At 36.0% G+C, this 26,689-nt stretch overlaps 3 protein-coding genes, 1 long non-coding RNA gene and 1 pseudogene across 8 annotated transcripts; 1 reads left to right on the top strand and 4 right to left on the bottom strand.

Moving 5' to 3' along the window:
• Positions 1–206: 206 nt before the first annotated feature.
• LOC109128873 (uncharacterized) lies at positions 207–2,393 on the bottom strand. Of its 3 annotated transcripts, XR_015580166.1 has the most exons (3): positions 2,153–2,367; positions 2,010–2,057; positions 207–1,318 (listed from the first exon to the last, which is right to left on the bottom strand). It is a non-coding gene; the product is annotated as an uncharacterized LOC109128873 (long non-coding RNA). The 3 variants fall into 3 exon arrangements; XR_015580165.1 differs by lacking the exon at positions 207–1,318 and having other exon boundaries at positions 1,606–2,057; positions 2,153–2,393; XR_002035153.2 differs by lacking the exon at positions 207–1,318 and having other exon boundaries at positions 1,606–2,057; positions 2,161–2,350.
• A 471-nt stretch (positions 2,394–2,864) lies between these two features.
• LOC104741382 (uncharacterized) lies at positions 2,865–8,183 on the bottom strand. 2 transcript variants are annotated; one of them, XM_010462236.3, is made up of 8 exons: positions 7,716–8,183; positions 6,100–6,834; positions 4,871–5,892; positions 4,496–4,671; positions 3,750–4,392; positions 3,572–3,653; positions 3,444–3,491; positions 2,865–3,324 (listed from the first exon to the last, which is right to left on the bottom strand). In XM_010462236.3, exons 1-8 carry the CDS (start codon positions 7,818–7,820, stop codon positions 3,121–3,123), a joined length of 3,015 nt encoding a protein of 1,004 aa, XP_010460538.2. In that variant the 5' UTR covers positions 7,821–8,183; the 3' UTR covers positions 2,865–3,120. The 2 variants fall into 2 exon arrangements, with proteins under 2 accessions (XP_010460538.2, XP_010460535.2); XM_010462233.3 differs by having other exon boundaries at positions 6,100–6,818; positions 7,716–8,152.
• Positions 8,184–8,799: 616 nt separating this feature from the next.
• LOC104741381 (transcription factor RSL3-like) lies at positions 8,800–10,499 on the bottom strand. The gene is made up of 4 exons (XM_010462232.2): positions 9,806–10,499; positions 9,513–9,710; positions 9,274–9,405; positions 8,800–9,187 (listed from the first exon to the last, which is right to left on the bottom strand). Exons 1-4 carry the CDS (start codon positions 10,157–10,159, stop codon positions 9,092–9,094), a joined length of 780 nt encoding a protein of 259 aa, XP_010460534.1. The 5' UTR covers positions 10,160–10,499; the 3' UTR covers positions 8,800–9,091.
• Positions 10,500–23,387: 12,888 nt separating this feature from the next.
• LOC104741380 (zinc finger protein ZAT10 pseudogene) lies at positions 23,388–24,434 on the top strand (annotated as a pseudogene). Its single transcript, XR_015580164.1, has one exon. The product of XR_015580164.1 is annotated as a zinc finger protein ZAT10 pseudogene (transcript).
• Positions 24,435–25,645: 1,211 nt separating this feature from the next.
• LOC147928110 (uncharacterized) lies at positions 25,646–26,293 on the bottom strand. The gene has a single exon (XM_087486020.1). It carries the CDS (start codon positions 26,291–26,293, stop codon positions 25,646–25,648), a length of 648 nt encoding a protein of 215 aa, XP_087342146.1.
• Between the last annotated feature and the right edge of the window lie 396 nt (positions 26,294–26,689).

Genomic DNA, 26,689 nt, shown 5'->3' with positions numbered 1-26,689 from the left:
TACATAGAAATCAATCATCATTCCAATAACGAGGGTAAATAACGTGTAGTAACAACTCAAACAACTAACGAGGGTAAACAAAGTTTTACTTATATAAAAAATAAGTCAACATACATATATAGTAAACAAATGTAGATTAAAAAAATTAAACTGTTCGATGAATCCACTTCCGCTTAGCCATTATGGATTCTAAATTATTTGACTAATAGAAAAAATGAAACGATGATTAAAAAAACCCTTTAGTTGAAGTATTGGCCCAACTAAACATATCGCTGGAAAGATAACAAACGGGCCTCCCCAAAAGCCTTAACAAAGAAAAAAACGCAACATCCGAAATACATTTTCCCTCGCATTTACAAAATCAAATCTCTCAGTCGCTCTCTCTCTCTCTTATCTCTCTCGCTCGCGGATCCAGATACGATTCGTTCGCTCCCTCGCTTCGATGGACCCTCCGATCGTTCTCGAGTACGAACACCCCGTGAACATGCAAGATATCCACTCAGGAATTGATGGTAAGTAGAAAATTTTATAGGTGGATTGAGAGCTACTGTGATTTGATTGTAGACTTGACAGTTCGAAATAGCAATAAATTAGCGATGTGACAGTTCCGACTAAGCCGGATTTGATAAATTCTGAAGGATACAGTGATCTGATTTGACAGTTCGAAATAGATACGACTTGGGGATTCGAAACAGATCGGAATTTGATAGGGTTAGGTTGATAGTTCTAGATATTTAACAGTTATACAAGAATTGATAGATATCTGAGATCATCGTGTGCGCTACAGTGATTATATTCAGATAGAAACGTTTTGATTTGACTTTTTTTTTTGATTTCAGCGTTGTTATTTAGAAATAGTAAATCTAGAGAGAGAATAATGAGTTACTGATTGATGACAAGAATTTTTTACCTTGCCTGTTAACCAGATCTGGATGACGCACTGCAGCTCTCCAGACAACAGTGGCTAGACGCTGTTCAGTGGAGAGAGATCTTTAGGCGTCCAAACAGGTTCCGGGTCATTAACATACTCTCAGTGCCAGAAGAAACCACTGGCATTTATCGTGCAGACATGGGTTACACAGTGGACAACAATATCTGGCTAAAAGATATAAGAAGCTCAGCAGTTAAGAAGAGGGCACAAGGACTACACTTCAATGTTCGAATAGCAACTGGCTATCGACGTTTCTACATCAATTATGAGATAGTTCACGACTGGGAAGAGCTGAGGTGATCTCCTATTGCAAAGGAGAGTTTACAGGAAAAAACCACTCTACGGGAATCTGACTTTTGCCCACTACCGCTTCGTGCCAGTGCCAGTCTAAAGCCAGAAGGTAAGAAGACCAAAAGATAAAATGCTATTTTACTTACGGGCTGGCACTATATTGTCGTCTAATGTTTACGAATGTTCATTAATTCTTTTTTTTTTTAAGGTAATATGAAGATCAAGAAGGTTGCCAGCTGAGGATGTTGAGGACTATGCTTTTACTCTAGTGGACTATGCTTTTACTCTATCTGATCAAAACACTTTCCTAATTTTATAATCAGAGAAGGACATATGGATTAAAAAAAAAGAACAACATAAATGGGATGTGCTTTAAGAGAAGATTAAAAAAAGAAACTTTCATTTCAAAACTCATGCTTAACATAATGTCGAACAAGACATTTAGACTGGTCTTATAAATGGGATGTTCTTTACCAAGAGTAATAAAACAAAACTTTCATATCAAAACATGAAACCGGATCAAAACAGAACAAACCAAATCAAGAAGAAGAGAGATGCAAGATAGAGATACAATCTGCAAACATACACGAATAGGAAACAAGATAGAGAGATGCAAGATAGAGAGATGCAAACATACACGAATGAAAACTCAGGTTTAAACTGACTAAACAGAGTCTGCAAGGGTTCAAACAGAGTATCCAAGATTCAAGATTCAAAACAAGGTATACAAGATTCAAATCAACGTTTTTAGATCCACGAAAAGAAGAATGACATGAAAAAACCGAACCTTTTGCAGATTCAGATTAGAAAACTTGCCTTCCATGCCTTGCCGGATCTGCAAACCAAAAAAAGCGGATCAGAACAGAACAAAACAAAACAAAAAATAGAGATGCGAGATAGGAGATCTAAACATAATCAGAAAAACTTAACTTTCTTACGCAGATCTGAAGCAGATGGGTAGAGAGCCAGATAGGGTGTTGAGAAATCATAGAGGCAAAGATTGTAGCAGTTTTAGTGTTTCTCGATAGATCTTCATTGAGAGAGAGAGAGAGAGAGAGAGAGTTAAAAAAAAAACAAGAGAGAGAGGATAATGTCAGTGGTGCTTAGGGTTTTCGCGATTCTCTTTTTATATTATCACTTGGAGTTCCTCTTTTACATTTCGCATTTGGTCAAAGGGTTTTGAAGACTTTTTGGCTTTTGTCTTTTTAGATATATATTTTTTATTTTATTAATTTTCGCGAATTGAATTGAGAAGGCAAACAAAAAAAAGGATGTTCTGGGCCGCATTAAGCATTATAACAATTGGGCTTAATAAAGGTTAAGTAAATTCACTCAGATTGGACAGCCCTTGTTTAAAAATAAATTCTTTTGGTTTTTTTTCTACTCATTTTGAGTGAACATATATATTCTCTTGCGGATCCTTTTCTCTCTTTTCTTTTAGGGAGGTCCTTTCTTAACTACTTCTTGATTGCTTGTGTAAACCGTCTAAAAAATGTTATCTGATTTTATAATTTATTCACTAGTGTTCTCTTACAAAATGTTTCAGCTAGTTTTATTGTTAAGTTGGTTCACTAAAAAGTGTAACGTTTACCCATTTTGGTTATCCTTGAGCATACAATAGACTGAAAGCAAACGATTCTAATTAGATGGAACACATCACATCACCCACTTCAGTGGCATTATGACTTTTATAATCTAGAGAAAGATGCAACAACTAAATCGTTCAAACGAATCTACAATTGGTTCCCTAAACAGGGAGAAGAGAGAGAGAGAGAGAGAGAGAGAGAGAGATATTATTACACTAGTAAGTTCATTTACAAAGTGATTTTGAACTACTAAAAGCAATGAAAGTCTTTCATTTACTCTCCTTTGTCCCGGGGGGGGGGGGGGGATATATGTCATGAGCACTCAGCGTTTGCATCCTTGGGCAAAACCAAGCCGATCAAGCACTCAGAAGAAGACGGGGAAACCGAAAGCAAGGAACATGTCTCTTGCGAGTGTGGAAGAATGAAGAGATGCCTTGCCCACATGGGACTTGAAGCTGGGATCTTTATCACTCCTGCACAATCTCTCTGCTTCAAGTATGATATGAACTCTTGTAGCTGCCACGCCACACAGACACAATAAAAAAAGAAGTAAGTTTGAATTAGTTATACCTACACAGGAATAAATAAAAAAAATGCAGTAGTTAACTCTAGGGTTTGAAAAGTTGATCACATACCCCTTTACGATCGCTAAAAGTTGCCGGAATTAACTGACAGACCTCCCTCTGCAAAACATAATACCTCAAATCGTAAGTAAAAAGCTTGCAGTCAATAATTTTACTTGGCGATGGATTTGGAAACTCACTTTGTGTGGTTGCGTACTCGTAAAAGTAGCTTTTACGTGCTTCATATCCGTGCGCTTGGTCATATCCAATTTAACTGGCCATCTGTACGAAGGAACAAATGTTTAGCACATCACTTGATTATAGAGAAAGACACAATTTGAACACAAGATATCAAAAGAGTAAGGTGTTGTCACTCACTGCACAGGCTCGGAAGATCCAATGATATATTTGCAAATGTCTGATTCCAGTCTCTGTGCAATGATTGTGGAGTAATGAACTCCACTTTTGGACAAAGCACCCTGCCATTGGTGCCCTATATTTTGTTTGGAAGCCTCTGGTCCAGACAACTGTATGATCATTGGAGGTAAGCGTGGGGACGATGATGGTGAACAAGGAGGAGGGGGAGCCAAAGGTGGGTGTGAGTGAGGCAAAGGAGGTGGTGGAGCTTGAGGCGGAGGCGGCATCATTTCAGGCGGCGGTTCCGGTGGCTGGGATTGAGGTTGTAGTGGTGGCTGGATTACACAGGGTAATGAATGCCCTAAAGGCGGAGGTGGGTACACTTGATCAAATTGCTGAACTTGGGGTCCTTGTGTGTGAGAGACTGGAAGCACAGGAGGTGGCATGACTGGACCTGAAACCTGCTGCGGTGGAGGTCCTTGCATCTGTGATGATGTTGCTACAGCATCACCGCTTGGAGAGATTAGAGATCTTGTATCCCAAGAGCTGGTTGCAGGAGGGTAAATGGTTTGTTGAACAAACGGAGATGGAGGAATTTGAGATGTTGGTGTAGCAGGCACTACAGGCTGTCCTGGAACTGGCATGGGAACACATGGAGGAGTTCCTGAGACCGAGGCATGGTGGTCTTAATTTCACAAACATATCTTTGTGACATTTTCTGTCACAAGTGAACACGCATTCAGGAGAGATAAAGAGACAAAATTTACCTCCTTGTGCAGAATTCGCAAGAGTGCTACCAGAAGCAGGCCAGTTTTGCTGAAAGGTAGCTCCACGAGGTACAGAATTACAGTGGTTATCCGTACTCATTAAGGGGGAAACATACTCCCCTGATCCACTATCCTGTTTCGATGATGGAGGTATCTGAAGGTGCCTCTCTGGATAACTGCTCAGACAAGAAACTTCAACATCAAACAAATGAGACAAAAATAAAAACAAAAACATGAGGTGCACAATTATACCAACGTTAGAACGCTCAGAGTGTGTGAGAAGATACAAAGTCCAGTGGATATTTTACTATTACTAATAACGTCAACAGTTCAAATCATCAACAAAAACATAGGTCGGGAGAAGCGGAGACAAACCTTCCTCCATCTTCATGAGGCAAAGGACGATTGATCGATGCCAGGTGAAATTTACTCTTTTCTCCACGAAAAAACCTGAGATGGGCCATTACAATGGCAGCATCATCTGGTGTATCAAACTCCATCAGAAGGGCATGTTCATAGTACAGGTCAGTCACCATGCGAGGTCCCTTATAAAGAGCTTGCCGCGACTCATGGACAATTTCATCTCTCTCCCACTGACTATTGATGCTACCAATATACAAATGAGTACAATAACCATATGCTACTCCATTCAAAGATCCCCTTGCACCAACTCCTATATCCATAAATTTAATACGCCAAGGAAATTGCGCTCGCAGATATTCTCGAGCTCTGATTGCATCAATTATACTTCTATATTCAGCTAGGGCAAATCCTTTCACTGGATCAAAAAAGAAACGGTCTACTGGACCGTACCTATCAAGCTGAAACCTTAGATGACCTTCAGTTTCATCTGGTCCTAAATAGCCTAACCACAACTGCCCCGAAGCCGGAAAAATGTCAAAAGCAGTGGGGTCCCCATCCAAATACCAAACAATTTTCCCTGATGTAGGGATATGGGGTGATCCTGTAAGAACAAAACTGTTCCTACGATCCACAGAGTTAGTCCTTAAATCTGAAGGCACCCTTGCAGAAGGAGACGGAGTATGATGGTTTATCAATCCCCTTGGGACTGAAGATCTACCGCATGACAAGTCTCTCTGGTCAACTGTCTCAAAATCCATAGATCGTGAACCTCCCGCATCATAAACCGATCCAGCACTAGAGCGGACATCATTTTCTGCAGAACTGTGAGGTTTCACATGTGAAACTGATTTTCCATAATCATCCTCGTCACTCTCCATTTGACAATCTTCTGACTTAATATTTTTTCCAAGATATCCAAAGATTTCTTCTAGAGAAGGAATAGCACTGGATATATCCACAAAGGCTGACAGGCCGCATATTTTCTTATACTGAAAGAAGGCCCACCTACCAGCGGAGGGACTCTTCCTAATAACCTGCATGAAGGATTCTTGAAACTATCAGACTTTTAGCAGTATACATCCATTACACATTAGCCATATATAGTTGCAAGAAAAGAACAACTGAATGAAAAGAGTGACACGGCTGATGCTCAAGACAGGGAATAATAAAAATAACTAAAAACAAACTAAGATAATCATATGCAACTTATTATATTAATTCTAAACTAATCAGAGCATTACCATTCCTAACAAGCAGCTCGTTAGACTGTTGGATGCTTCTTTGACCCCATTCAACACTTCCACGTTCTTACCAGTAGCCTCTATATTGTTAGAACCTGTCTGACCAGAATTCTCGTCTACTTCAGGTTCATTGGTAGCGGCATCAATATCATTAATCTTTTCTGTCATATGAGTAATGAGATACCTCCCCGTGGCTACATCTTCTGTTGATGACGAATTGAAGAATCCAAAACAAGTGGAAATTGTTTTTTTAGGGAAGTTGAAGAGTAATTTCAGTAAAGCTAAAACACGAAATTGGGATAGTTTCATCATAGGTAACGAGTTTCCATCTGAAATTTTTTGCATCAGCTGGGAAATTTTTTTGTCAGGTTCTTGCACCTCCAAATCGCTCTTATCAACTATCTGCAAAATATCTTTCCCCTCAAAGGACAGCACAAAGAAGGTTAACACATTTCTAAACACAGCAGAGCAGATATCCCGAGCCCCTGGTGATGACGTTTTATTTGAATAAGCAGCAGAACATAGGTCAACTAGACCAAATATGCAGGCTTTAGCGGTTTGAAAAGCAATACCATCAGCATCTTGCCCTCCCTTTAAAGTTTCCAAGCTGAAGTTATGCATGTCGATAACAGCTTGAATTGCATCTCCGATAGCAGTAGGGCAGTACAGTGCATATCGAGGAACGAGATCAGCCACAAGGCGCTTAACGCTAGTACAACCTGCAAGTATAAGCAACTATCTAAATCATTACTCCAACAAACTCCATTCTAAGGCTTATATTCTTGTACAGAAAATGACTATAAGAGGTTTATGAGAGATAAGAATCCTTTGTTTGAACTGTGTATGAATCTGAAAAGATCTGGAGATCAACTACAAATTCTACTTTTTGAGACTAAAATTTTGTAACTTTCATCTGTAGCAATAGTTTGGCTCCCATCGAATAATTTCCATATAACTACACGAGCAAGCTTTCCTCAAGAATTGGACTTATATAAAACCCTAAGTACTGATACATTCCGGCTTTCGCATACATAAAAAATTAAATGGAAGGGGTAACATTAAAAGTAAGGAACACATTAAAGCTGACACAGTGTGATAAAATGGGCAACATAGAGGCTCCCCATCCAACATATCCATGGCTTTATCAAGCTTCAAGACTGGTTAAGAACTCTAAATCCAGCCAGAGACTCTTAAGTCTAAGAACAATAATTTTTGTGATATCCTAACTACAAATACACAATCTAGGTGCAGGTACTTGGGAACATTACCAGACTCTACCAAAGAAAATTAAAGGGACCCTACTTTGATTTAACATTTGTACCAGAGAGAATGAATCTATCTCAATGTCTTCCTTTTAATCTACAACTAAGAAGAGTTCAAACACAAAAGTCACAATGCTAGAGCTAATGAAAAGGATTGTTATGTACCCTAAACTCTCCTAAACCCTAGTACTCTTCATCACCTAATTAAGTTAAGAAAAGCCAACTGAAACTATTCCTTCTCTCACAAAAGATATCTAAAAAAAAAAGCAAAAATCGAACTCCACCAACTTCACAAAATAGCAGATTATCGAATCCGTAAAACTGAATCAAACGGAAGAGTGAAGAAAAAAAAACCTCTGGAAGCGGAGATGAGGGAGCGATACGATTGCTCAAGATTCGCGGAGCGGCCGCCACCATCTCTCTGAGAAATACAAGATTTAAGACGCTTATAGCAGTCATGCACTCTTCGAATTTCTTCTCTGTTCCTGTTTCTGGTTTGAATTTCCTCCTGAGATTGAGGCGACGGCGTCACCGGAGCCGGGAACGAGCTCACCACAGTAGAATGAGATGGGGATTCTACCTGAGGTGGCGGAGGCTGATGCTGAGGTAGAGATTCAGGGACTGACTCGTACAGCCGACGCTTTTTGATAGGCTGCTCCGCGCAAGCCATGGCATCGACGGGGAGAGAGAGAGAGAGAGAGAGAGGAGAGTCGCGGTTCGCTGGTGTGTTCGGGACCCTCTTTGTTTAAGAGTTTAAGACCCTCTAATTCGCAAAGAGGCTCCACGGTGACGATTTGGTTTGACTAAAACCAACTTTTTAACACATCAAACCAAACCAAAATGAAGAAACCGGTTTTGTTTTTTTTGTTTTTGTTTTTTTGTCATTAGAAGATGGTATGCAAGAAATCTTGAAGTATTTAAGGAGTTTTAATTAATAAACATTAGTATAACCAATAGTCCAAAAATATTATTGAATGACATTCAATCAATAAACATTAGTATAACCAAAAGGATTTAAGGAGTTTTAATTAATAATGTTTATACTACAAAAAAGGATTTAAGTATTTTTTATGATTGAATGAAATAAATTTGTTTCTTTTTTTTGTAAGAGAGATGTAAGAAAATGCAATTGAAGGATAGCCTAAATTGTTTAGGGTTTCAAACTCAACCTTTAAACACTAGTTCAGTCAGTGCTAATCACAAAAAAATAAAAGTCTGTGCCGATGCACTTTTCTCTTATGGGGCATTCATAGTGATATATAGTCAACAAAATGTAGTACCCACTAAAAGAACTACATCAGCGTTGCATAAAGTATGAATTCATCTTTTATCATGAGTTGCCATATAGTCGGTCGAGTAAATCAAATTATATCCCTCAATTGCATTTTGAATCCCTGGCAAAATAATTTTTATTATATCTTTGTTTTCAAAATTGCAAAAGGAAGAAAGACGTACAGTTTATTAAATTAGTCTTATGAATTGACTTTTTTATAATTTTAAAAAATATAATTACAAAAAAAGGAGAAAGAGTACCAAAAAGTTCTTAGAACCATAATAATGAAGGAAAAGACAAAAGAAGTTAATTAAGAATAACAATAATATCAGAATGAACAACAAGAAAGAAAATGGTAGGATCTTGGAGTAGATCTCTTTAGTTGGCCAAATTAAGGATATATTATGTTCTAAAATGGGTTTCTTTACAATTATTACGTTGTAACTTTGTAAGTCCTTCACATAAGCCGAGACAAAAGGTTGTGATGGAATCCCATGTCGAGTCCGTTGTAAGCCAATGGCGCGTACATCCATAGTTCGTCCGAGCTCAACAGCTACATTTTGTAACATTTTGGTTAGTTTACTAGAGCATGAATAATGTTATGTAGAGATTATAAACGACTTTATATAATCTACATACCTTAATCTGAAGCTGCAAGAACTTCACGTAATGGACCGCTTCTTCAAGCATTGTGCTTATATCTACTTTTGTCCCGTTGGGCACAAGGTTCTGCAGTGTCTTGAGCCTTTCGTTAATCTTCTCTCTTCGTTTCTGCAACAATTAATAATACTATTAATAAACTCGTCTAGGATCAATGTTGTTCATTGTCATTTGGTTTTGATATAAAAGTTATACTATAAGGTTTAACGTTTTCTTACCCGAGCATAAAGGCTTTGAGGATCAGTGGCTGTTCCTTTGGTAGCTCTTGTTTTGCCTTTAACACTTGTGACCGAAGCTTTCTCGTCATCTGAACTGTTGTTGCTTAAGCTCTGACCATCTATACAATTAGTATTGCTTTCGTCAACCGTATCGCTTTCCGAGCTTATCCTCTGTTTTTTCTTGGATTTTGCAATCTCCTATATATCGAGTAAATGATACTGTATTTAGTTTATTGTATAGTAATAATGAATGAAAGTAAACATTATATATATATTTATCTTCCAGTACTTACTTGTCTTGTGAGGTCGCAATCAGAGTTAGTTTTGCATAGATTCTCCACGGTAAGTAGTTTCCTCTTAAGAGACGACGTTTCTTGGATATGATGATTTTGATCCCAAGAATCAAGCATGGCCGGAAGATTTCCTCCAGGCATTGCACCAAATGGGAACATATCAGGAAGCAAGAGAGCATGATGATCAGAAGACAAGACATTGTTTTGGTGATGATGTTGATGAATATGACCATTGTAAAGGCTAGCGAGGCCAAGCATCTCGTCTCGCGGTCTGTCCTCTTTAGATGATGAACATTGATCAAAGTTGAACATCCCCAAGAGAGACTCCAATTCACCATCAACAAAAACGTCCATGGCTCTAACCTTCAACTTAACTCTTGTCTTTCTTCTTCTTCTTCTTCTTCTTCTTGTGTTTCTTCTTTTTGTTTGTTGTTATAATAGCTCTGATCTTTTGCAACTATATATATAGGTTGGAGACACTTGATGATGAAGAGAATATTTCTTGAGGAAGATTTGGTGATGATGAAGAGAGATCAAGAGATTCTTAAACTGGTACAATCATTTGTGTCGTGAACAAGTCGTTAATTAAATAAGTGAAATGAAGCCATGCATGATGATGAACACGATCAGTCAACTTGTGGGGTCGACAGCAACAGGCTTTGTTCCTTCACGACACATTAATCTATTCGAATTTATAAACCCATCCATTCATCTCAATTAAATTTAAGGGGAAATACATTATGTATAAGATGGTAAGACATTAGTATAATAATGAAGAGAGACTTTACATTGGCCACACAAGAGAAGCAGTGAAGAATATAAATATGGCCACGCCAATGCACGATTTATGAAATCATTATCGCAAATTCAACAAGTACACTAAAAAGACCAAGAAAATAAATAAAGGGTTTAATCTATCCATGCCGTTTTAAACCTTAAATTACTAATTGCCCGGTAGGTCTCTCTTAACTACTTGTTTTTGGAGGCAGCATGATATATCCGGCGTCGATGACTTAACTTCTTTGGCTGAAGCTATGAGCCTTTTAAGGACGATTTGTATATGCAATAAACTCATTCGTAAGAACAAAAAATTATATTCAAAAAAAAAAAAAAAAAGTATATCAAAACCTAAGCCTATCTTTTGCCCGACAAAATTTTGGAGGTCAAGGCAAAAAAAAACGTATCTCTTTTGTGACTTGTGAGAAATTAAGTTTAGATTAGGATACAAGACCAAAACTCAATACAATAATAATGGATGTGACTGGTAACATGACATGTTAGTAATTTAAATCGCGTTAATGTTTTAGATCATTGTTAATGCAAAAATGTTACCGTTCATGATTGTATGTGTTTGTAGATATTTTGTGTTCGGTTAAACAATTAGAAAACAAAACAAGACACAAAAAAAGGAAACAAGTCATAAACTACGAAGACTTTGCGTATTTCTAAAGTTCGTCAGTTAGAAAAACTGTACATTTTAAGATGCAAATAAGGCGAAATTCAACACACATATGTATATAAATGCATGGTTATATCAATGATTTAATAAACACATCTTTTATATATATATATATATATATATAAGATAAGAAGTTTTTTTCTAATTTTCCCTACCATTGCGATACTTGGGGCTCTATATTTGTGACACATATCTTTCTCACTAGTTTTAAATTAAATGTTTTTTAATCTACTTCATATTATTTTTCTCTTATATGGGGTATACTTTGCTTCAATTTTTTTCTTACACATTGTTACAAAATATATTTCTACCAACTTTTAGTTTTAACATATAATATATTTCCTAATGAAAGCATATACCATATAACCTAAAATTAAAAACTACTGATCAAACCAATTAAAACAAAAAAAAAGTTTTTATACTTTTAAAGTAAAAAATTGAAACCAAATTAATTTTTGATAGACTAATTTAAAAATACATAATATGTTCTAATATATTTAAAACATTACATTGTATTCAATAATCATATATTGTATTAAAGACAACCCCAAATAAAATTAAATTTGTATTTAATATTCTATAAGTTACTGGTTGACTGTTTGTAAAACGTATGTACTAAAAAGAAAATAAAAATAATATAATGGTATCAGAAGATAATTGCTTAATCACCCCATGAAATCAGAGAAAACAATAGTTTCAAAAAATAATTTAATGTTAATTATACTATTTATTTTTAAATGATTAGAAAATAGAGATAATATATTGAATCTGAAAAATATTAAATTTGACACACTTTTCTTTTCATGCGCAATACAATATAAGATATTTCATAAAGTTTTATGACATGAGCCATATTTTAATATGCATTATTCCAAAAAAAGTTTTATTAAGGGTGATTACGAGATTAGAGAGTAAACATCAGAGCATATGGTAAATCGCGAATACACTTATTAATTATTAAAAATAATCATTGGTGATTCCTCTGTGTAAAACATATTGTCTAGATTCATAATCTCATTAGTATAATACAAAATTCTGGTTTCAGAAGTGTATTTTATTGATTGGATGAACTTGAGTCGATCTGATTTTTTCTCACATATTGTGTTTTGAAATCATCAATCATCAAAATCTGATGGAAAAGTCAGCATATAGATATTATAAGTTCAAGAATAGTTAATTAAAAAATACATTTACATGTAAGTTAAAATAAATTAAAAATGTAGTTATGAGAGAAAACTAATTGGAATGTATCTATTGTTGATATCAATTTTCCTGATTTTGTCTTCCATCTACACGGATTGACATGTTGGAGAGTTCATTTTTTTATAATTAAAAGAACATAATGAATAAAAATATAGTCTAAGGACCCAGAAATAGCCCATCATCATAGAACTATAACACATTTTCAGCATTCATATAGAGTTTCTAATTCACAAGAAATTTTGTTAGGAGGCTAATTGAAGAAAATCAAACCGTAGTAACATTGTGGAGTAAAAAAAATCAAATATTAAGATTGAATTAAATAATATATAAAGTTGTAAAACTACTTGCAAAAAGATCAATATTTATCAATTACTTTTATTTACTATTCAGACTAAAACATAATTTTTATTTATTTATTTTCATCGTTACTGAGTTTCATAATAATTTTCTGGTTATAGAGATCTAGCGAATCATCATATAAGTCTTGATCGCATCTATATATTAAAGCTTTGGAAAAGATGTAGGGCCAGATGAGATTTATCTGATAATATTTGTAAATAATTTTTAATACTCAATTTTCGTTTTGAATGTTTGATATATGGTCTCTATACAAACCTTATGTGTGCTAAGACAATCTCCAATATATATTCTATTTTTTACTCTAAAATAGGGTATAGTTTTTTTTTTCAATGTATCACTCTAAAATAGAGTAAGTGTAAAAAAATAAAGTTGAATATAGAGTAATCCTATCATTTACTTTAATTTAGAGTAATATAGAGAGTAGAGTCGAAGCAAATGTTACTCTAGAATATTGACTTTAAAATAGAGTGGGATTGAAGATGCTTTTATCACAAAACAATAAAATCCAAAACAACAGAACTTTGAGGGATTTATTTACTTTAATCAAAAATATTTATGATATGTGTTGTTTATATATAATTTTGCGTCAAAACATTAAGAACCATATATATAAAGGAACACATATTAAACATTTTTAAAATAAACTTTTCATATTAAAAAAAATCAATTTCAAAAATATATTTCTAAATTTGATATATATTATACTTAATAAAAATATATATATATATATATATATCTCGCACATTGCGCGAACTTATTTTACTAGTATATTATATGTATAAATAAATTAATCTAGTTATGGGCATGTGAAATGAATAAGCTAATTTGTATGTATTATAGTTGACTGTTTGCTAATAAATATTTTTAAAAAGTTATCTGAGCTTCTTATCTTTTTGGTCCGGCTGGGAGGCAAATTGCCTTATAACTCATAAAAGGTCAAGTAGGTATGTAATGTATAATCGGATATAAGATAAACTAAAAACATAATTATAATAATATTAGGACGGCACAGAATAGAGTTGGAGATTCCGACAAGATGAGATTCAAACTCGTTTTTTGTCTTAAGATCATCCCCACATAAAATCTTCTTTACAAGTTTTTTATAAAAGAAAAATTTGAAGAAAATAAAAATCACAGCTTGAAGATATGTTCAATTGTCTCTACGTTTCAAAATTACAGGACGGGGTAAGAGGTACAATGCATCTTACGGATTTGCCTATCTGTTTCATTCCTTCTTAAGACTCATTACTTCTCTAACATTCGAATTCCGTGTATAATACACACGGGTTCATGGAATGTGTCCTTTACATCGATCATATCGTTTATTGAAACTCTTATGGTATATAAATCAAATTTTTAGTTAATCATCAATGATTTGACTTGTACGAATTGTTTTTTTTTTAGCATGCATGTTATATAAAGAAACTAAAGTAAATTGGTGTGGCATGATTACTGCTCGTTTTCTTGTCTCTCGTTTAAAGTCAGAATGTCTTCGTATTCATATTCCATTGACTAGGAGAATAATCGTTAGTTCTGGTCCGATATTATAATATGATCCGATGTATGAGAATGAATGGTTGGTACATTTGAGCTTCGAATACGACGAAAACTATATACATAATAATTTATATACGACGAAAGACACTAGCACTTCTCTAATACCCTACAATCCGAATGAGCCCCTTGAGTTACCTTTTTGTCAAGTGTTTTCGTTATACATGTAGTTAAGTATTACGGTATTCATCTTATTTTGTTATAGTTGACTTAAAAAAAAAAATAATAAAGAAGTACGGTTAGGTATTCATCTTATTGTCTTCTAGTTGTATTTACTAGTTAGTTCACATATTTGGTAAAAATAAATCCTAAGAATGGCGGTTTTACTCCAATTTTGTTCTGTTTTCAATGTTTTGTGAACTTATTTATACTAAAATAACAATACATTTAATAAAATATGAGAATATGCATCTCTTTTTTTTTTTTTTTTTGTCAACCATCTCTTCTTTTTATTTGACAGATTAGTTTCTGAGTGAAAAATATTTAGGTGTCAAGTTGAGAATAATGCTATAAATTCATTTTAAAAATTGTGCATGTGTTAAGTTAAGAGTTTTTGATATAATTTTCTTCAATAAATAGGGAAAATATAATTTTCCAGTTGATAAATTAATTTATGAGTAATCGAGACCAATAAACATATAAAACAACAGATCGAGCATCTGTTAAACAAACTTTTGGGTGGTGCGGGAATGATATGGCCTCTTTGGCCATGGCTTGTTCACAACTATGTCGTTTTGGAGGACAGTAACCGACAATTTGATATCTCTTGGAAACTTCAAACTAAATGTCAACATATATAACTGTTGGGTTTGAATTAGTCTTTGATTGTTTGTTTCAGTTCTAATAAGCTTCTCGTCTGTAGGAGTAGTTAGTAGTAGTCCAAGTATTTCCAAGTATTTCGGTTTCTTAGTTTGCTTCCGTAAGTTTCGTTTCTCTTGTTGTTACTTTGGCTATTTAAAGCCTGCAATCTCGATCAAATAAAGGATCGAAGTATTCAGCTTTTGTGTGAGTTTTATCTGAGACCAACAAATTTGGTATCAGAGCTATAAATCAGAGAGTGAGAGAAACACAAGTAAGAGGGTGAGTGAAAACAAGGGTGAGTTAGATGGCTGAATCAAGCAGCTTTGCGCAGCCAAGCATTCCTCGATTTGACGGGGACTATGATCATTGGAGTCTCCTTATGGAGAATTTGTTGAAATCAAAGGAGTATTGGGGTGTGGTGAGAGATGGGTTCGTTGAGCCAACCAACGCAGAAACTCTGTCCGACGCGGAGAAGAAGACACTTGCTGAAGCGAGATTGAAAGATCTCAAGGCAAAGAACTATCTGTTCAGTGCAATCGACAAAGCTGTTCCCAAAACGATTACACTGAAGGATACTTCTAAGCAACTATGGGATTCAATGAAGATCAAGTACCAGGGGAACTCACGGGTGAAGCATGCTCAACTACAGACCTTGCGAAGAAATTTTGAGCTGTTGGAGATGAAGACCGGAGAATCAGTCACAGATTACTTTGCTAGAGTAATGGTGGTGGCTAATGATATGAGAAACTGTGGAGATGATATGCAAGACGTCAAGATAGTGGATAAGATCTTGTGTACATTGACTGAGAATTTCAATTACATTGTTTGTTCGATTGAGGAATCGAAAGACATTGATAATTTTTCAGTCGATGCATTGCAGAGCTCATTACTAGTACATGAGCAGAAGATGAAGAAACCTGTTAATGGAGGCGAAGATCAAATGCTGAAAGTCTCATATGATGATAGAGGAGGAAGAGGCAGAGGAAGAATGGGCCAAGGAAGAGGAAGACGTCGAGGAGGAAGATCCTTTTTCAAAGCTACAATCGAGTGCTTTAAATGTCACAGACTTGGACATTTTCAGTATGAATGTCCAACTTGGGATGGAAAAGCAAACTATGCTGAGGTCGATGGAGAAAATGAGGATGTGTTGCTCATGGCATTCACAGAAGGAAACAAGAAGGAAGAAGCGTGGTTCCTAGACTCGGGCTGCAGCAATCACATGTGTGGAAACAAGACGTGGTTCTCCACACTTGATGAAAATTTTCGTCACTCGGTGAAGCTAGGTAACAATTTGCAGCTCGGAGTGATGGGGAAAGGAGATGTGAGTCTACGACTGGAGGGAAGAACTCACACCATCTCTGATGTCTATTTTGTTCCTGATCTGCGTAGCAACTTACTTAGCATTGGACAACTCCTGGAGAAAGGGTGTGAAGTGTTGATAAAGAATGGAGTCTTCAAGCTGTTCCATCCAAGAGTTGGACTGATCCTGCAATCCTTCATGACTCGAAACAAATTGTTTAAAGTCATGGCAGCCATACATGGATTAGATGTTGAACCTGAATGTCTACAAACCACATCCGCAGATGAGTTCCAGCTTTGGCATCGCAGGTACGGACATCTAAATTACAAGGGGCTGAGGACCTTGAAATATCAGAACATGGTGAGAGGGATACCACAATTGAAGAACGGTGGAGGAGAAGCAGCATGCGTTAGTTGTTTGGCAGGGAAACAACATCGAGAAACCATTCCAAAGAAAAGCTTGTGGCGATCTTCACGACGTCTACAGTTGGTGCACTCGGATCTCTGCGGTCCGATCTCTCCAGTATCAAATAGTGGCAAAAGATACATCCTAACCTTCATCGATGATTACAGCAGAAAGGTCTGGACCTATTTTCTGTCAAACAAATCTGATACATTCGCTCTGTTCACAAGGTTTACAAGTCAAGTTGAGAGAGAAACCGGTGAAACGTTGGTATGCTTGAGAACTGACCGAGGAGGGGAGTTCACATCCAACGAATTCAAGTTGTTCTGTGAGGAGAAAAGAATAAGCAGACAACTTACAACAGCGTTTACACCGCAGCAGAATGGAGTAGCAGAACGCAAGAATCGCACAATTATGAACATGGTCCGATGCATCTTGAAGGATAAAGAAGTTCCAAAGAAGTTCTGGTCAGAAGCAACAAGATGGGCTGTACATGTTTTAAACAGAAGTCCTACATCTGTTTTACAAGGAAAAACACCAGAGGAGATGTGGAGTGGAGTAAAACCATCAGTGGATTATTTCAGAGTTTTTGGTTGCCTTGCACATGTACACGTTCCAGATCAAAGACGTAAGAAGCTCGACGACAAAAGCATTACTTGTGTGTTAATTGGGGTGAGCAGCGAATCAAAGGGCTACCGACTTTACAATCCAGCCACTGAGAGTGTTATAACAAGTCGTGATGTTGTGTTCGAAGAAGAAAAGGGCTGGAATTGGGAAACCAGTGGTGGAGAAACAAATGAGGAACCACTGATCTGGGAAGGTGACGAAGGTGATGAGTCCGATGGAGAAAAAACAGATGATGCAGAACCTCAGCTATCGGATGCTCCATTGATGCCACAAGAACCTGCAGCACCTCAGCCAACACAAGTTCCATTGACGCAAGCTCCATTAACGCCATAATCACCACATGCTCCATTGCAAAGAACTCGTAAGCCACCTTCTTATTTACGAGATTATGCTATTGGAGAAGAGTTGTCAGAAGAAGAAGAAGAAGAAGTTACAAATATGGTTATGTTTGCTTCTCTCGATGATCCGTCAACATTTCAAGAAGCAAACAAAGAAGAGAAGTGGTTGGGGGCGATGGAAGCTGAGCTGGAGTCAATTGAGAGGAACAATACATGGGAGCTTATAGAGCTTCCTAAGGGAGCAAAGAAAATTGGTGTGAAGTGGGTCTACAAGACGAAGCTTAATGAGAAAGGTGAAGTAGACAAATACAAAGCAATACTTGTAGCAAAGGGGTATGCTCAACAACATGGTGTGGACTACAATGAAGTCTTTGCTCCAGTGGCACGATGGGATACTATTCGCATGATCTTAGCATTGGCAGCTCAGAAACAATGGTGTGTGTTTCAATTGGACGTCAAGTCTGCATTTTTATATGGAGAGTTGTCAGAGGAGGTGTATGTTGAACAGCCACAAGGTTACATCAAAAGGGGAGAGGAACACAAAGTATACAAGCTTAAGAAAGCTTTGTACGGTCTCAAGCAAGCACCTCGAGCATGGTATAGCAGAATTGAGGCGTATTTTGCTAAAGAAGGGTTTCAAAGGTGTGAGTATGAACATACTCTGTTCATTAAGACGGGAGAAGGTAACAAAATTCTTATTGTTAGCCTTTATGTAGATGACTTGATCTTTACTGGAAATGATTCTGATATGCTGGAAAAGTTTAAGTCATCTATGAAGAATGAGTTTGATATGACTTATCTGGGTCGAATGAAGTACTTTCTTGGTGTCGAAGTGGTACAAGATGCAGACGGGATTTTTATTCATCAAAGCAAGTATGCGGGAGAGATTCTGGAGTGATTCAATTTGCTGTGTGGTAATGCTGTCAAGAATCCAATTGTTCCGGGAACCAAGCTCTCAAAGAATGGTGAGGGAAGCAAAGTGGATGAAACGCTTTACAAGCAGCTGGTGGGAAGTTTAATGTACATTACTTCAACCAGACCAGATCTCATGTTTGTGGTCTGCTTGTTGAGTAGATATATGAGTGCTCCAACGGAACAACACTTGCAGGCTGCAAAACGAGTGCTCAGATATTTAAAAGGTATGTTGTCTTTTGGTCTGCTTTATAGGAGAGGAGGTGGTGAAGAGTTAACTGTCTATACGGACAGTGACTATGCTGGAGATGTGGATGATAGGAGGAGTACGAGTGGGTATGCTTTTATTTTGAGTGGAGGAGCTGTAGCTTGGGCATCCAAGAAACAACCAGTGGTGACGTTATCAACAACAGAAGCAGAGTTTGTGGCTGCTGCGTTCTGCGCGTGTCAATGTGTTTGGATGAGAAGAATTCTGGAGGAGTTTGGACTAGAGCAAGTAAGGAGCACAACGGTTTTGTGTGATAACAGTTCGACTATCAAGTTATCAAAAAACCCAGTGCTCCATGGTCGAAGTAAACACATCGATGTCCGGTTTCATTTCTTAAGGGATCTTACAAGGGAAGGAGTTGTTCAGCTAGAGCATTGCGGAACAGATGATCAGGTAGCAGACATTCTAACTAAGCCTTTGAGATTGGAAGTCTTTGCCAAGCTGAGGGAGAAGCTGGGGGTTTGCGAACACAAGTTGGAATAAACTGAATTTTACTGTTTTCAGTTTAGGAGAGGCATTGTTGGGTTTGAATTAGTCTTTGGTTGTTTGTTTCAGTTCTAATAAACTCCTGGTCTGTAGGAGTAGTTAGTAGTAGTCCAAGTATTTCCAAGTATTTCGGTTTCTTAGTTTGCTTCCGTAAGTTTCGTTTCTCTTGTTGTTACTTTGGCTATTTAAAGCCTGCAATCTCGATCAAATAAAGGATCGAAGTATTCAGCTTTTGTGTGAGTTTTATGTGAGACCAACAATAACTTGTAATAACTTCCAACTCTTTGGATAAATCTTGTGGATAGATTGCATCACAGCTGAAGTTAATGGCATTACATTATACACAACAAAATGATTGAAAAAAAGGTAGGGAACCTATGTTTTCATTATCGTTAAACCATAGGGGTCATAGTAATAATTTACTATGTATATATATATCAGAATATGTACACAAATAATTTAAATCCTCGATCTCGTGTGTTTCTGTTAAATTATTTGACAGACTAAAAGAAAATCCCGGAATAATATAATAATGTATATATCACATAATCATTTACTCCTAATTATGATACATCCTCTATAATTTAATTGAGAAGTCATGTAAGAGAAGACAATGGTAATGTGTCAATGTGAGAGCCACAGAGCAAGTCAAGGAAAACATCTTGTGTTCTCTAAAATAAAACAAATGAATGCTTCTAAGTGTAATGTATTGCAAATATATCATTCTGCACATTAATGCTAATTTCAGTAGTAGTCATCAAGGAAACTTAGATGGCGAGTTATTATTGGTCCCAAGTTAAACTTTATGATAAAAAGATGACTCCTTATCAATTATTAGGAAAAGTTAATCGCAGATCGAGCCAAATTATTAGCCAAAGTTATGCATTTGATTAATAATAATAGTTAACCCCAAAATTTAACATGTGAGAAGTACGTAACGTTTTATGATTTATCCACAAATTTAACAATTTGCGTAGGTTACTTGACTCGCAGAGGAGAGATTTTACAGACTTTCTTAAGAGAAGAGGTTTTAATTTTTAGAGTGGACCAGAATGGACCCAAACCTTTTTAACCCAACCCAAACTCAAAGAAGAACGACTCGTCCTCGAACCCCAAGGCCCTACTTGATTTACAAATTATTCTAATCCTCATTTCTCCTAATGACCTAATTTTATACATATGATAATATGAGTACTGTTTAAATTCCATACACCTACCTTCCGTTTTAAACTTTAAAATTTACAGAGACTACAAGATTTTGGCTCTCTACATATATTATGTATCAATCAAATCTCGAATTTCACATTCAGATTACATATTTTCTTGTTATACTTCTAGAACAGATGAGTAATTTACCAAAATTCTTTCTAATTTCATAAACAATATATTACAGGAGCTGGGGAGAAATAAATTTGAATTACGCTGATATCATAATCACCGTACTTTTAATATATATCAACTTCTCGTAAGTCGAATTAATGGTCCAAAAGATAACTAGGTAACTTTTGAGTTTTGTCTTTGAATGAACTTTTTATTTGTGAGAAGGTAAGAGGTTTGGTGTGAGAGAGAAGAGCTTTATCCAGAAGGCAATGCGTGACCCATGCATGATGACACGCCGACTATACATCTTTTGGTTCTCTGCATCACATATGGCCACCTCACACAAGTTTCATGTTTTCCTTTATACACATATATAGCTAGCTCATCTTTGTTTTCATTTACATAATATCAAAGTGTCTCTTATGCACTCTATTTGAACCTGAATATAATCCACGACGAGGCTCTTTAAACCACAAATGGCTATCTGTGTATAAACATATACAGTATATTTTTGTTGGATATCATGATTACAGCAGCCTCTCAAAAGAATTTATAGCAGATATATCCAAATTGCTTTATATTATGAATTTATAGCAGATATATCCAAATTGCTTTATATTATGTATATTTCTTGACGCGTTATATAAGATCAAGGTTATGTGGATAACGTGTTAACAAAAACTCCTTTAATTGTGAGACTTTTCAAAAATACAACTTTTTGGTTAGCAACAACTTGACGACATATAAGAAAAAGAGGGTTAGCAACAGCTATATCAAATCCAGAACATAAATAAAGACCGAAACATTATTACATTGGAATATGTTTCTAAAGTAGAATTTATAAGTCGTATCTAGCTAGTAATTGTTTAGGACGATTTTTTCATAAATTTAAATCGAACTAATTGATTTAAAGTGAAGAGTGTTAGTAAAATAACATTGTACCAAATAGTTATGATGTAGTGGGTTTTTACTTGTGGAGGAATTATCTTATAGATCTACGTTAATTATTAAAAAGTTTTTAACGCAAATTTATCTAGACTACTTATGTTTAGCCAGTCGAAATAATGTCATACTTTATATATATTTTAAAAATCGATAAATAAATTATTCAATGATTATATCCATCTTGAGAAAATTAGTAAAATGATAAAAAAAAAACCGCATTTTAAAAAGTTATTCAAAAAATGTGAGATTTTTGCTGTAACTATTATAGATTTTGCTTTAATACATAAAAAGATTGGTCCATTACTCTATTATTGTCCTCTGTTTTATACCTTTGCAATCTAAATTTATCATCTTCGGACTATTATATATAAAATACTACTTTTAGGTTAGCGACGACAACACAAATGCCGTTTACCGGTTAACTGTTTGCGTCAATCAATTAATTAAGAAAAGTAAACCGGACGGTTATTTGAGCGTTGAAGAAGAAGAGAGGGGCGCCGCGTGAAGAAATGAGGAAGAGTCAAATGTCGTCGCTTTTTGTTTTAGTCAAATGTAGTTCGTTTCCCACATCTACACTGTCACACAGAGATATAAAAAATATTAGTAATAAATTAGTGTAGTAGTACCAAGTTACCAACAATGTTGGTTCCTTCGATTTAATTAATTATTCAGTTGGTGGATTGGACTGTGTGGAAGCTTGAAATAGTCTTTTTACTAATCATGCTACCGTCTCAGACCTCTCATTAGTCCTTACCTCCACCTTTTTCAATATGAAATACTGTTCAAAAGCTTTGAACGGTTTACATTTCGGCATTTTAGATTCTTATTCTCGTCTTTAATCATACACACATACCCAACAAAAACAAATATCATTCGAATATTCTTAACCTTTAAGGCTGTTAGAATTTAATCTACGATCGAGCTAAAGGTCGAACCATTTACTTTTAAAGACACAAACAGCAAGTCTGAACTAGCAAGTAGCAACTCAACTTTACGTATCGAACAATTTAGTTTACCTAATTTTATTTGGCTTGATTTTTTTTATGTAACACGTTTTCAAATGAATCTTGTGTAAAGATATTTCCGAAGATGCTTTTTTTTTTTTTTTTTTTTTTTTTTTTTTTTTTTTTTGCAAATATTGGTTAGTAGTAGTTCATAAAGACTTTCTTTTGTTTTTTTGTCAACTAGTTAGTAGTTATAACTATCTATCTTCTTAAAAGTAAACCGAAACGTGTACCATACGAGTACCATCATCAGCCATGACAACCACAAAAACTCTAGAATATTGTGTAAGGCGGCATCACTAAAATTGAAGGACAAAGTCATCATAGCCGACCTCTTCTTTTGCTCTCTCACACTACTTGCACACGTGTACTAGGTCAAACCAAACGTGCCCAAATTATTTTTCTCTCTTTACCCCGAAGTAAAACAAAAACATTTAGATACTTTCATTACAACTTTGGTCCGCATATTTAAAAAGAAAAAATAAAAATAATAAATGAAGTAATTATCTAATCGCCACCTTCACTCTTCACACTTTCCCACCACTTGTCACGCAACTTCCTTCTTCACACTCCACCTACTATATATGTATACACTCTTTCCTTTCTTATTCTTCAACAATCTCTCATATTTTTTATTCACTACCAATCTTACAAAAGCAACCTTCAAAACTAAGTATCCCAGAGACAGAGATATCTTCAGAGAATCTTTTAACTTAATGGCGCTCGAGGCTCTTACTTCACCAAGATTAGCTTCTCCGATTCCTCCACTCTTCGAAGACTCTTCAGTCTTCCATGGAGTTGAGCACTGGACCAAGGGTAAGCGATCTAAGAGATCAAGATCCGATTTCCACCACCAGAACCTCACTGAGGAAGAGTATCTAGCGTTCTGCCTCATGCTTCTCGCTCGTGACGGAGATCGCAAACATCATCAACCACCTCCTCCTCTTCTTCCGGCGGCGGCTGAGAAGACGATGGAGAAGTTAAGCTATAAGTGTACCGTCTGCGACAAGACTTTCTCGTCTTACCAAGCTCTCGGTGGTCACAAGGCGAGCCACAGAAAGAACTTATCACAAACTCACTCCGGCGGCGGAGGAGGAGATGACCAGTCAACCTCGTCGGCAACAACCACATCCGCTGTGACTACCGGAAGTGGGAAATCACACGTTTGCTCGATCTGTAACAAGTCTTTTCCTTCCGGTCAAGCTCTCGGCGGACACAAGCGGTGCCACTACGAAGGAAACAACAACAACACCAACAACAACAGTAGTAGCGTGTCCAATTCTGAAGGTGCAGGGTCCACCAGCCACGTCAGCAGTAGCCACCGTGGGTTTGACCTCAACATCCCTCCTATACCGGAGTTCTGGACGGTCAACGGAGAGGACGAAGTGATGAGCCCTATGCCGGCCAAGAAGCCTCGGTTTGACTTCCCGGTCAAACTTCAGCTTTGAGGAGGAAATTATATAAATTACTTAGACGATAAGATTTGTTCGTTTGTTACATACACTGTTGAGAGAGTTGTGTAGGAATTTGTTGACTGTACATACCAATTTGGACTTTGACCGATTCCAATTCTTGTTCTTCTTTCATTCAACTTGATTCTTTTACCACATATTATTCCATTAATCGATTACGCGTTGAGTTTTATTTGAATAGTATGAAGTGATACCACTACAAATTCTGTTTATGGCTCTGTTTTCTAATTTTTATATTCATATACAGCAATAAGCATAATCAAGAACCTTCTAGTTTCTACTACTATCCACATATTCTCAGAGTCACATTTTGAAAGCTGTATGGAAAATAAAAGATGCGAGTTTTCTTACGGAAGACTACATTAGGGCATCTTTATCGGGAACATTTTTGGGTGTTATTGAAGTAAAAATATTACTAAATAACATTTTTGGGTGTTATTGAAGTAAAAATATTACTAAATAATATAAGATTATTAGTTTAGATTTTTTGTTAAAAAGTTAGTTATTTGGAGAACATGTTTAAGATTATAAGATTTAATAATATAATAATTTTAAATATATTATAATTATAAATTTTTATAAAATAATATTTAAATTATAAACTTAAAAAAACTTTTACTAAAATTCAAAATACAATACCAAATTTTTATGAAACAAAAAAATATTGTAAATAAAATAAAAAAAAACCAAATAAACATATTACTTAATTAATTAAAACATACAAACATTTTATTTAATTAATACATAGTTTAATGTCTAAATTTACTCTATATATTTTCAACCAAATCTTCCTTTAATTTGTGATGTGCTTGTCTATTACGAATTATTGTATGACTATCACCTAAACGTTCAAGATTTGAAGGTATATTTACTGAAAACGTAAGTTCCGGAGTAGTTCCGGTTCCATCTTCTTGTTGGAATTCTTGTTCGTCATAGAATGTGTATGAATCTCGTTCATCTTCGACAATCATATTATGGAGTATGAGACATGCTCTCATAATATATGCAATTTTACCCTTTGACCATAAAAAAGATTGATTTTTAATCATGGCGAATCTAGATTGCAGGACTCCAAAAGCACGCTCAACATCTTTTCGTGCACCTTCTTGACGTTTTGCAAACAAACGATGTTTCGGGTGTTGTGGTTGTGGGATGGATTTAACAAATGTTGCCCATTCGGGGTAAATACCATCCGTCAGATAGTAAGCCAAATTATACTCACTTCCGTTAACATAGTACGTAACTTCGGGAGCTCGACCGTAAATAATGTCATTAAATATTGGTGATTGATCAAGAACATTTAAATCGTTACAAGTACCTGGAGCTCCAAAAAATGCGTGTCATATCCAGAGATCTTGTGAAGCTACCGCCTCCAAAACAATTGTTGGTTTATCGGTGCCTCGCGAATACATTCTTTTCCAAGCGGTTGGGCAATTTTTCTACTTCCAATGCATACAGTCGATGCTTCCAACAATCCCGGGGAAAAACCCGCTGTTCTCCATAAAAGAGTAGCTTTTGAAGATCCTCTGGTGTGGATCGGCGTAGGTATTCAGTGCCAAACAAGTCAACTATTCCGACGACGAAATGTTCCAAACATTTACGAGCAGTCGATTCAGCAAGACGTATATATTCGTCAACCGAGTCCGATCCAGTCCCATATGGTAATAGTCGAATTGCTGCAGTACATTGTTGTAGCGGTGATAAACCATTCCGGAAGGTTGCATTTTTTTTTGGTTTAAAATATGGAACTTCTTCACTGAGAAGATTCACAATACGCAAGAACAATGACTTGTTCATTCGAAACCGTCGGCGAAATTGCCTCTCCGGGTAAGTCGGATTATCACTAAAATAATCGTTCCACAAACGTTCGTGCCCATCTTCCCGTTTTCTATCGATATATGTATGTGTATTCCTTTCCGCCGGAAATTCCTCTTCAGCAGCTTCAAATTGATTATTAAATTGCTCTTGAAAAAATTGGTTAAAACTATCATTATTTGGATCATAATGGTAGTGAAAATTGTTGGAAGAAGATGCCATAAGATGAACAAGAGAAGGAAATGTTTATTTTAGGTGAGAGAAGGAAATGTTTGTTTTTGGTGAGAAAGGAAATGATTGTTTTTGGTGAGAGAAGCAAATGTTTGTTTTTGATGAAATAAAACCTTGTGCTCTTCTCATATATATAGAGGGATCATCAACTCTTGTGATACATGTTTGTGATACATCAACTCTTGTGACTCGGTTAATATTTGACTTTAAAACTAAAATCCAAACAAGCCTAAACAAAGCTTACAATCAAGCCGATCACGGGTTCACCATCCCGGGTACATACCAGTCAAGTCTAAACTAAAATCCAAACAAGCCGATCACGGGTTCACTAGCCTCTGCCTACAATCATACAATTCACGGGTTCACCATCCCGGCTACATACCAAAA

The sequence above is a fragment of the Camelina sativa genome, chromosome 14 (assembly GCF_030686135.1).
Source record: "Camelina sativa cultivar CO46 ecotype springtype chromosome 14, ASM3068613v1".
Classification (NCBI taxonomy): Eukaryota; Viridiplantae; Streptophyta; class Magnoliopsida; order Brassicales; family Brassicaceae; genus Camelina; species Camelina sativa.
The sequence above is the reverse complement of the archived record's forward strand: the minus strand, read 5'-3'. Positions and strand labels throughout refer to the sequence as shown.

Bases quoted from the DNA above. Each gene is read 5' to 3' on its own strand.
- LOC104741382 (XM_010462233.3), bottom strand. From the start codon at position 8,031: ATGGCTTGCGCGGAGCAGCCTATCAAAAAGCGTCGGCTGTACGAGTCA. The intron at 6,819-7,715 runs GTTTTTTTTTCT...TTATACTTGCAG, and splicing joins CCTCATCTCCGCTTCCAGAG to GTTGTACTAGCGTTAAGCGC. The intron at 4,672-4,870 runs GTTTGTCTCCGC...TTGTCTGAGCAG, and splicing joins CCTCATGAAGATGGAGGAAG to TTATCCAGAGAGGCACCTTC.
- LOC104741381 (XM_010462232.2), bottom strand. From the start codon at position 10,159: ATGGACGTTTTTGTTGATGGTGAATTGGAGTCTCTCTTGGGGATGTTC. The intron at 9,711-9,805 runs GTAAGTACTGGA...CTCGATATATAG, and splicing joins ATTGCGACCTCACAAGACAA to GAGATTGCAAAATCCAAGAA. The intron at 9,188-9,273 runs GTATGTAGATTA...TACAAAATGTAG, and splicing joins TCTTGCAGCTTCAGATTAAG to CTGTTGAGCTCGGACGAACT.
- LOC147928110 (XM_087486020.1), bottom strand. From the start codon at position 26,293: ATGGCATCTTCTTCCAACAATTTTCACTACCATTATGATCCAAATAAT.